General features: G+C 35.6%; 1 protein-coding gene across 2 annotated transcripts; it reads right to left on the reverse strand.

Moving 5' to 3' along the window:
• Positions 1-1083: 1083 nt before the first annotated feature.
• On the reverse strand, positions 1084-11393 carry LOC113074248 (NLR family CARD domain-containing protein 3-like). 2 transcript variants are annotated; one of them, XM_026247008.1, is made up of 7 exons: positions 11306-11393; positions 10336-10498; positions 7854-9679; positions 7448-7621; positions 4033-4206; positions 2007-2053; positions 1084-1682 (listed from the first exon to the last, which is right to left on the reverse strand). In XM_026247008.1, the coding sequence occupies exons 3-7, from the start codon at positions 9668-9670 to the stop codon at positions 1153-1155; spliced, it is 2742 nt and encodes a 913-aa protein (XP_026102793.1). In that variant the 5' UTR covers positions 9671-9679; positions 10336-10498; positions 11306-11393; the 3' UTR covers positions 1084-1152. The 2 variants fall into 2 exon arrangements, with proteins under 2 accessions (XP_026102793.1, XP_026102792.1); XM_026247007.1 differs by having other exon boundaries at positions 7854-9734.
• Positions 11394-12056: the final 663 nt, after the last annotated feature.

Genomic DNA, 12056 nt, shown 5'->3' on the forward strand with positions numbered 1-12056 from the left:
TACATTATTGTATGACTTGACAATGAATTAATTATCTCCACAGATGTCTCTGCGTACAGGGATACTCACAATGGAAGTCATTTCTTCAATTACATAGTGGATGTGTTCAGCACAAGCGCTTTTATATATGACATTATGGAGTTGTTCAGGAGGGTAAATTGTTTTTCTTTATTCCAACTAAAGGTCAAAACAGTCTCTTTAATTTTATTCAAAATGAATGGGTTTGCTTCTTGTCACATTGGGAGATGATCTTTTCTTTGATAGATTGCCTCACGCATGGAGATTGACCCACATTTCAGAGGCAAGGAGAAACTACTGCCGTGTATTGAAAGGACGACCCTTGTAAAGAAAGTTGATTAATCACAGAACATTTCCATTTAATCATATGATCGTTTATAAAACCAGTCATTTAATTGATTTATTCATTGATTAGTCATTTATATTTTATCATATTTTTCCATTGTTGTTTATTTTTTATGTGTGGTTTCAAAAGATATTTGTCTTCATAAGTAAGAGATCAGAGAATGTCTCCATTTAAAGGTTTTTAACATTAGTGTACATTGTTGTGAAGCAGTCATTTTCCATTGCTATTTTTTGTGATATAATAAAAATAGTTGGATTTGGGCTGGTCAGATATTTCAGTCTGAGCATTGCAGCTATGATTATCTAATAAACTCGACTCAGTCAACTTCTTTGCTGACAGAAGATTGTTAATAGAGTTTGGAGCACCAGAGAAAAACTTCTGGGTTTTAGATAAAAAACAAACAGATATGTTACAAACTCAAATCTATATGTAGATGGACATAGTTGAAGTGTATTTAAATAAAAACTTAAATTTGTAGTTTTATGTTTCCTTATATACTACACTATTGTCATATTACTATATTAACCATAAGCTAAGCTAAGGCAAGGCAAGTTTATTTGTATAGCACATTTCGTACACAATCGTTATATTCAAAGTCCTTTACATAAAAGAAAGTAAAATAATCATGACAAATAATCATAAAAATAAAACAAGGAATTAAAAAACTTAAATTATTGGAAATTATTTAAAAATTTGATTTAAAATAAATTTAAGAGTGCAATCATGTGATTGCTTGGAAAACTGACAGCTTGTTTGTGATGCCTCCGTTGTGTCTTACAGCAAGTTGTTTAATCAGACACAAGAGACACTGAAGAATCAGCATAAACTGCAAATCCAGCGTAGAGGGGTTCAGTGAATGTGGTGTTGAATGTGTGTAAGTGTGTGAGTGTGTGTGTGTCAGAGACGCTGTAGAAGGACAGAGAGCCGGCTGACCAGTCCAGATACACTCCTACTCTTTTAGAGGATAAAGGGAAGGGTATATTATTGCTCACATTATTGTGCCAGATAGTGAATTCATTAGCACAACAGTACAGACTCCAGGATTTGTCATTGTATCCAAACCAGCAATCACTCACTCCTTTCCTCCTGATGCCTTTATATGACACTACTATATCAGCCCCCTTCCCGCTCCATTCAGCCTCCCAGTAACAGCGTCCAGTCAGACTCTCAACACACAGAACCTGCTCACAGCTATCGAATCGCTCTGGATGATCAGGATACTGCAGTGGCTCTGTCACATGTATGATCTTCCTCTTCTCACCAGACAACATGAGTTGAGTGTTTATGGTGTTGGTATCCAGTGTGAGATCACATGCATCTGAAAACAACAAGAAATATACACAAAGGACAGTTTTAGCTTTAGAAAATAGCTTTTTACTTCTAAATAAGGTGTTTTTAATGTAAAGACCACAGAGAACAGCATAAAAAAAAGAGCAGTTCATGACCCCTTTAAATCTAGTGTTTTGTCCATGTTTCTGTAAGGGGTACAGTAGGTTTAGGGGTAGAGGTTGGGTTAGACTATAGAAAGTATCATTGATCTGTTTTAAAATCAACGAATATCTGTGCAATGTACATAATAATGTGGTCAAACAAATGTGTGTGTGTGTGCGTATGTGGGGTGGGGGTCAGATAAAAGACCTACATTTTCTCAGTCCTGGTGTGATTCTTAAATGTTCTCCATTATCCACACTAGAAGGAGTCAAAAAGAAACCATGACAAATGACTGATACTGATAGCTACAGAACACCAAAGACACAAAAACCAACAGCACCCATAAGTTACTGAGGATAAATTTAAAACCAAGTGACTAAACACAAAATACACTTTTCAACCAGTTGTTAAAAAGCAAAAGTCTCCAAATATCAAAGTTAATGAATTTAATATGTTTCATTTTCATCTTATTTTATGTAGTTATTGCATCTTTATGTGGATAAACATTGTTTGTTATGTATTGAGAATATTGAGAACATACTGAATGTTTTTTTTTTTTTTTAATCTTTTTTTATATATATAAATAAACACCCCGAATAAAGTTCCGGATTGTTTGCTCTTGAAATCTTTCTGAAATCTTTTTTCACCCAAGTTATACCACGTCATCATAAAATGATCAATTATTTTCATTTTTGATAAACCAATAGGGTGTGAGTCGTAAGGCTTATAATGTATTCTATGACTGCAAATAACAGTATCCACATGTAGGCTACTGACAAGAAATTTAATATTTCTTGTGAAATATATATATATATATATATATATATATATATATATATATATATATATATATATATATAGTACAGACCAAAAGTTTGGACACAGAAAGAGTTTTCTTTATTTTCCTGACTATGAAAATTGTAGAGTCACACTGAAGGCATCAAGGGCTATTTGACCAAGAAGGAGAGTGATGGGGTGCTGCTCCAGATGACCTGGCCTCCACAGTCACCGGACCTGAACCCAATCCAGATGGTTTAGGGGTGAGCTGGACCGCAGACAGGAGGCAAAAGGGCCAACAAGTGCTAAGCATCTCTCGGGGAACTCCTTCAAGACTGTTGGAAGACCATTTCAGGTGACTACCTCTTGAAGCTTATCAAGAGAATGCCAAGAGTGTGCAAAGCAGTAATCAAAGCAAAAGGTGGCTACTTTGAAGAACCTACAATATGACATATTTTCAGTTGTTTCACACTTTTTTATCTATATAATTCCGTATATAATTCCACATGTGTTAATTCATAGTTTTGATGCCTTCAGTGTGACTACAATTTTCATAGTCATGAAAATAAAGAAAACTCTTTGAATGAGAAGGTGTGTCCAAACTTTTGGTCTGTACTATATATATATATATATATATATATATATATATATATATATATATATATATATATATATATATATATATATATATATATATATATATATATATATATATGATCAATTGAACTGATAATAAAAGACAGTATATACTGTTACACTTTTACATAAAAAGTATTTAAAAATAGAATTCATCCATTGACATCCATGCAAACATAGCCAAACATTGTTCTACGTGCAGCTCACAAAACAGCCTATTGCACTTAACCTACTGTTCATATTTAAAAAAATATATCTGCAAAAATGCAAATTAGGCATGTACATAATATTAAATGCACGTAAGCCTACTGACTGTGAGTTACACTCATGTAAATGTTATTGTGTTTTAGAAAAAAAACTTGGTAGAGGTTTTATTTATTACCAGGAGCATTTCAGAAGCTAAGTAACTATATATTTATTTTGTCGCGAGACCACAAGATTTACCTGTACAATGTTGTTTTTCTTGTTTTTTTTTTTTTGTTTTTTTCTTGATTTTGGGTTAAGTTGACTAAATGGTTATGTTTTGTCCAGTTTAATTGTTTATTGTTGTTTTTATTGCTATTTCCTACTTTGTTGTGCTTGTTTTAAAAAAATAGACTAGGTGCCTATTTTTAGCAGAGCAGTGCGAAGAGCTGCTTCTGAAATAGATGACGCAGCATGGCTGGTATAAACACAAGCATTGATTAGAAGGACCGAAATCAGCTCCGGCAGCCATGACAGAGATGTTCACATAGAAGGCCTACTGTATGTGTATACATATTAACCCCCGACACTGATTATCAGTACTAGTGATCTTGTGTAAAACACATTATTGCCCCACATACTTGAGTATCTGCAGTAAGCAGTTTGGATCCTCCAGTTTGTGTTTGAGCAGCTGGACTCCTGATGGTCCTGGGTGATTGTAGCTCAGATCCAGCTCTCTCAGATGTGAGGGATTTGAACTCAGAGCTGAAGACAAATAACCACAGCCTTCCACTGTCACCATACAGCCAGACAACCTATAGATGGATACATAACACACACACACACACACACATACATACGTGCACGAACGCACACACACACACACACACACACACAGATCAGATAATCTACACAACAGGAAATTAAATAAGACATTAAGGGTCTGTCCACACGAAGCAAGAGCTTTCCCTATCCAATCTTTTTTCCCCTCATTCTAAAAAAACCCCTGTATATACGCCATTGTCTCAAATATATGCATACACAGAAAACCACTGAAACCAACTCAAAACGATGCAGTATACATGCCATACCAGTACGTGGTGCTGTAATTCTGCCACAGAGACACAGTAAAAATGGAGAAAAAGACTTCAAGCATGCACATGTGAATGGGCCCTAAGAAGTGACTAAAATTAGGAAAACTAACAGTGAATTTACGGTTAATTTTAAAGTTTTTTACCATCATCTACATTACAGTATGTTGCTGTAAAAAAATATCCATGCTTATGGATTTTAGTTATGTTTTTTCCTGTCCCTATTCTCCTGCCTTGTTGTCTTGATAATGATTATTAATTAAGTCAACAGTCCCTAGCTTACTTTAGTATGTATACTCCCTCCTCTGTTCTAGTCATTTACCAGTTATTTGCTATGTTTTGTGTGTGCTTTCGAGCTGGGACAGAATATCATCCTGTTCACCTGTTTTAATTAAAGGGACAGTTCATCCAAAAATAAAAAGGGCCATTAATTACTCACCCTCATGTCGTTCCAAACCTGTTCCTTCAGAACACAAATTAAGATATTTTTGAGGAGCTATCTGACCCACCCAAAGATAGCAAGGGGACTCCCATGATCAAAGTGTGCTTTGATCTTAACATAAACAATGTAATGGGTTTTAAAATAAAGGAGGCATAATAATTGTACTGGTCTGGGGATCCCTGCCAATTATAATTATTTGTAATTATTTATTAACCACTTTAAAATGGCTTTTTGGTTGCTATTAGTCAGAAACCATAAAGAAAATTACACACACAGCAAAATAATATAATTTCATTTACCTAGCATATCAGTTGAATCAAACATCCATCCCTTCTTAAAAGTCTGTGTTAAAACGAGCTGCCTGTTGTGATATTTAATAAGTCGACTGCTGTAGCCTATATCCATCTTAGGCATGTTCTCCCTTTATTTTTAATTTGTATATATACTGTTTAAATGACAGCTTGGTAAATCTGTTGGCAATCAAATATTCAATATCGCTACTCATAAGTTATTGGTACATTATCAGCATTGTGGTATTACAGCTGTGAAATTACAAACCAAAAATACACATTCTTACATATGAACTGAAATTAATTGTGAATTTTATTAACAGTAACTAGTCCTTCTCCTATTTGCACCTCAAAAATTTGGGTAAGCTGTGCCTCCTCCCCGGATGAGCCGCCACTGCTGCTAACACAGAACATACTTGTACGCCCTTTGTCGCGAATGTAAACATACATTGTTTATGTCCAATTCAAAGCAAAATTACTCTCCAAAATGGCACTATAGGGTGACATGGAGGAGATGAATTGTTGAATGAAGTTGCTATTTTTCTTTTTCTTTTTTTTTGCACAAAAAGTATGCTCGTAGTTTCCTAAAATGATGGCTGAACCACTTACATCACTTGGACTATTTTCAAATGTCCTTGCTCTGTTTCTGTACCTTGATCATGGTAGTAAACTTGTTGTCTATGGAGGGTCTGATGTGGTTTTGTGTCTTTTCTATCTGTTTACCTGTATGTTACATGTCTTCTGCGTATGTCCAATAAACACACTATGAGACCTTATTTCGTGAACCGAATTCTCTTTTACTGTGTAACTTCTATACAGACTCACATGAACCTCTCAGGCATAAGCAATCAATCGATCACACTTCAAACACAGAAGCCCACTTAATCTACACAGAGTGTCTCACTCAAATCCACCACAGGGTGAGATAGCTCTCGGGTTTCATAAAAATATCTTAGTATGTGTTCCAAAGATGAACAAAGGTCTTACGGGTTTGGAACGTCATGAGGGTGAGTAATTAATGACAGAATTTTCATTTTTGGATGAACTATCCCTTTAGTCATTAGTCCCTTCCATTATTTTTATTTTATTTTTAATGACTACTCAATATATAAGGCGAACTTGGACTCTGATTTTTCACATTGCTCAGTTTGTTTGCATTTAGGGTATCATATCACTGGCTATGCATCGAGATGTGTATCGCATCAGCCTTAGCTATGAAAATGCACAACCCTTTAATACAGTCCACTTGGCAGAGAGAATGAAAACACTGATAAACACCTGATGTTAACAAGCAGATTCACTCGAGAAAAATAGAAAAACAAGAACTGCAACTTACTTCCAGCCTACTCAGACTGACTTTATTTCTGTCAGACGTCTACATAAGTTCTTACTGAGAATTACAGAGGTTTAGAGATTAATGTTGTTTTACTGAATAATAATTTTCTTGTTAACAGCAGGTGTTCATCAATGTATGAATTCACTTTTTTGTTTTCATTCACTCCTTCAAGTTGACTATATTATTAAACTAACGTGGGGAATAATGAATGAGTGTATCGGTTGTGTTTTGACTTTGAGTGCTGTTAATTCACAATATAATGTGGCAGTGGTATTTTTTAAGTGTATTCTTGATCAATTAATGTGCCTGGTTTAATGTCCTAGGTACTGCCCATGATTTCTATCAGCTATTACAACAGTGTCGGTTAATAATTATCCATGCTCAAGAGAGTGGTTTGCATAGGTAGTTTTGCAGCAGTGTATTTATAATGAATGTAATGACTGTTAGAATTAAAGTTTATCCAGACACTTCTTTTTACCAACTGTGCTCAATAAAATCATAGACTCTCAAATTCTCTAATGTAGGCTACACAGGGAAGGTCAAAATGATCTGGAAGTTATGAAGATAAGTCTGCAGTTTATACTCTGAATAAACATAAAATAGTTTTGTTTGGACAATTTTGAGAAAATATGGTGAAAATATGGTGAAAGCAGTATTAGAGAAATTAATAAGATTATTTATATTTATTTATTTATTTATTTATTTATTTATTTATTTATTTATTATTATTTTGAAGGTAAAATGTGTAGACATCCAGAATAAATGCCATTTGATTAAAAAGCTGGAAAAATATGTGCAATTGTTTAGCTGTTGACACCAGGAATGCATTATTTTGACAGTGTGTTACATTTAACAATTTCAGAGCATTCACAATATCCAATATCAAATCAGAAATACCTCAGTCTCTCCAGCTGACAGTTTGTACTCTTAAATCCATCAGAGAGCAGTTTTACTCCTGAATCCTGTAGGTCATTGTTACTCAGATCCAGCTCTCTCAGGACACAATTTGAGGATTGTAGAGCTGATGACACAGTTTCACAATGCTGACCTGAGAGATTACAACCAGCAAAACTGAAAAAGAGAGAAACACAAGCATTAAATTATTAAACCCCTTCTAAAACTGTCATTTCAAAAACATTACCAGAACATCCATTTTAGTTAAATGTATTCTAAAACTATGAAAATTATACCCAAGCTAAATTATTTTCACAACAATAGAGAAAGTAATTCTAATTCGAAAGGACTCAGAGAAAGTAATTCTAATTAGAAAGGACTCACTATAAATCATGGATTAAACACTCACAGGGCTTTTCTGCAGTTGATCACAGCTGATATCAGTCGTCTTCTCCCCTCATCTGATGTGTTGTATTTCTTGAGGTCCAGCTCATCCAGTGGCTCCTCTGACATCTGAAGCATGTAGGCGATTGTTGAGCAGTGAGCAGGAGAGAGTTTCTTCTCTGAGTGTTTGTCTGATTTCACAAACTCCTGAATCTCTCTGGACAGAGTCTGATCTTTCACTTCCAGCAGACAGAGGAATAGATTGATGGATCTATCAGTGGAGAGTTCATGTCCATCTTTGATCTTATCTTTAATGTACCGTGTGGTTCTCCTGATGCTCTCTGAGCTGTTCTCTGTGTGTGTCAGTAGATCCTGTAAGAGTCTCTGATTGGATTCCAGTGAGACACCCAGCAGGAACCTCAGAAACAGATCCAGCTGTCCAGTCACACTCTCAACAGATTTATCTACTGCTCTTTTATGCAAGTTTTGCAGTGAATCTAATAATGCTTCTGTATTGCTGCTTATGTGAAAGTAAAACACATAGAAAGCAGCAAGAAACTCCTGAACGCTCAGATGAATGAAGCTGTAGACCTTTCTCTGATGAATCACAGATTCCTCCTTAAAGATCTCAGTGCAAATCCCAGAATACACTGAGGCATCAGTGATGTGTATGCCGCTCTCAATCAGGTCCTCCTCATAGAACATCACATTACCCTTCATCAGCTGTTTGAAAGCCACTTCAGCAAGTTTCACAATCACTTCTCTGTTGGACTGCAGGAGTTTCTCTGGATCTCTCTCTTCATACTTCTGGTTCCTCATGTTGATCTGAATCAGCAGGAAGTGGATGTACATTTCAGTCAGAGTTTGAGGGATTTCTGCTCTCAGATCTTCTTCCAGGAGCTTCTGAAGCACAGTGGATGAGATCCAGCAGAAGACGGGGATGTGGCACATGATATGGAGGCTTCCTGCTCTTCTGATGTGTGAGATGATTCTGCTGGCTTGATGCTGGTCACTTATTATCTTTCTGAAGTATTCCTCCTTCTGAGGCTCAGTGAATCCCTGAATTTCTGTCAGACGGTTGATGTATTTGGAGGGGATCTGATTGGCTGCTGCTGGTCTGGAGGTGATCCAGATGAGAGCAGAGGGAAGCAGCTCTCCTTTCATGAGGTTTGACATCAACACAGCCACTGAAGGAGTCTCAGTCACATCACAAACTTTCTGAGCGTCTGAAAAAATCAGTGTGATTCTGCTTTCATCCAGACCATCAAAGATGAACACAACTTTACACTCCTCATAAATCTGTGAGTCCAGATCTTGAAGTTCAGGGTGAAAGTCCATCAGAAGTCTGTGAAGACTGTACTGATGATCTCTGATCAAGTTCAGCTCTCGAAAGGGAAGCACAAACATGAAATCTACATCCTGATTGGCTTTTCCCTCGGCCCAGTCAAGAATGAACTTCTGCACAGAGACGGTTTTTCCAATTCCAGCGATGCCTTTAGTAAGAACAGTCTTGATCTGATCTTTCTCCTCACATCCTGCTTCAGCTGAAGTTTTAAAGATGTCATTGCAGTTGATTGGAGTGTCTTGTGAGTTTCGTTTTCTGGCTGTTTTCTCCATCTGTAAAACCTCATGTTCTTCATTCACTCCTTCACTTTCTCCCTCTATGATGTAGAGCTGTGTGTAGATCCTGTTCAAGAGGGTTTGTGTCTCTTTAAGTTTGTTTCCCTCAGATAAACTCTCAAACTTGTTCTTCATGCTGGTTTTGTATTGTTCTTTGATTCTCTGTAGTTCTCCAGTCTCCAGCATATTTTTTTGCAGGACATCTTCAGTTCTTTCCTGCATGATGTGAGTCTGAAAGTGGGATGAAGAGGATGGCACAGATCTGATCAGCTCATATGTCTCTTCTCTGATGAAATAAAAAAGAAAAAAGCAGCAAAGTTTACATTAATTTTAGGAGACCCGCAGAGATATAGCATTTACAGGATCTGATTTTTACTCACTTCTTTGAGGTGCACCCCTTGTGTTGTTGGAGTACATGCAATGGTATTTCATGTATGTACTAAATTAAATTAGAAACTGCATGTTTATACAAACAAGGAGTCAGATGTCCATCACTGAATGCAAAGGGTTGCCTCATGGATCTGTCACTCTTCATAGACAGACTGGGTTCTGGAGACTATGTTCTTTATTTCCTGATGATAGTAAACTATTACAGCACTATTCTAAATGCACTTTAAATTTACATTTATTTATCTATTACTCATTTTTGTAAATAAACTAATATCATAGTATAAAATTATCAAATATCCCTTCTTGAAAGATGCAAGGGACTTTCTGGGAAGGTTGGTGGGATCATTCCACTAATTAGAAACAGTGACAGTTTAAGTTAAAGAAAGTAATTTTGTGTCTCTCTGTGATGATAACATGAGGCACCACTCAACAAAGGCCATCTTCTGGACAGTCACCTAGGACAAAAGTATCTGCTAAATGCAAGAATGATATCTCACCTTGAGTCAGAGGGTGCTGGTCCATCACTGATTTCTCAGGGATTGATCACTCTTCGCAGACACAGAGTTTGATCCAGAAGATGGAGAGGCACCCATTTTAGAGGAAATGTCCTAATATTTTCTCTTGACATAGAGACTTTCAAAGTCACTTTCCTTCCACTTACTTAAAGAAAGAAAGAAAGTTGAGTAATTGGTTTCAGATCTCTTATGGGGATTTTTTGGATTACGTACAAACATACACAATCACATGGCAAAACCACATTGTCTGCAAGAGAGGAACTGATACTTTGAGGATTGTAGAGATAATCCATTGAAAGAACTTGGCCTTCTTTACATGATTTATCATTTATTTAGTAATTTGTTCATTTTCATTTTTCAGTTATTATCATGTTTCAGTTTCCTGTCAGTCTTTTATGTAAGACTCCAGTAGGTGCTACATGTTATTAATATAAAACCAGGTAGACAGAGAGATAAAAAAGTATTTCTATAATAAATTAATAATATTAAAATGTTATTTATAGCATCATACATTGTCTAAATAGAGATTAAAAAAACAAAGTTCTTTATGAAATCTTATAAATAGGTTTCCATTTAGAATCAATAGTTCTGTTATTGTTACACTCCAAGGAAACTGTAATCTCTTAATCATATAAAATAAGTAAAATGATGGTTTTCATCAACAAATTTTATAATATATATATATATATATATATATATATATATATATATATATATATATATATATATATATATATATATATATATATATATATATATATATATATATATATATATATACCAAAGATATGAAGAAACCTAAGTAAATATCAGAAGTAATTTTCACTTTCATTGCCAGTGTTTTTGTAATTTTGGACAGAGCTGTTCACCGATGATTAAACTCACATGTAAAGAAAAGCAAAAATATATTATATGACTACGTTAATATATTAAGAATAAGTTCTGAACTTACCACAGAATATGTGACTGTTTAAATTTCCAGTGTCAACAGATTTAAAGTCTCAAAATATAAAAAAACCTAGTTTTTCCTTCTTCCTTTTAAACTTTTGATTGTAGGGTGAAATCCAGTCACAAATGGACACTGCAGAAAGGGGAAGCATCATGAAGAGTCATGTGTCTCATGCTGCTGTCTGAACCTGAATAACACAATTGCACAATTCTGAAGAGCCTGTGACATGATGAGAACACGCCACTGATATGAACTACAAACACACTCATTATGAATGATGACTTACTCTATAAACACTGTGTGTGTGTGTATCCCATAGACAGTAAAATGAATGGACACAGTGACCCCATTGGATTCAACTGAGACAAGTGAAGTCAATTAGAAGCACGCACTTCCTGGGGGTTGAGCGTACTGCGCAGACTCAAACAGAGCTTGATGACGTAAATGTCATGTGAGCAACCTGTCTGACAATTGTAAGTCTTCTAATCGCTGTGCCAAGAGAAATCTGAATCACCCACTGAATCTTGCAGACGTTGTTGAATAATTTTGTCCCATTGCTTTTATGGACTCTCTATGGGCTTTTCCCTTGATTTCATGCCTCCACGTCCCCCCGATAGCCTCATAGAAAGTAAAAGATTGTCTGCAAGCTTCTCCTCCTGTCCATATGGTAATTTCTCTATTATGTGACAGAGAGTCACAGGATATGACGCAATCGTTAGCCTATTTTTACAAAAACTGCTTCTACGGGGCCACA

This window comes from Carassius auratus, unplaced genomic scaffold (genome assembly GCF_003368295.1).
Source record: "Carassius auratus strain Wakin unplaced genomic scaffold, ASM336829v1 scaf_tig00014168, whole genome shotgun sequence".
In the NCBI taxonomy this organism is placed as follows: Eukaryota; Metazoa; Chordata; class Actinopteri; order Cypriniformes; family Cyprinidae; genus Carassius; species Carassius auratus.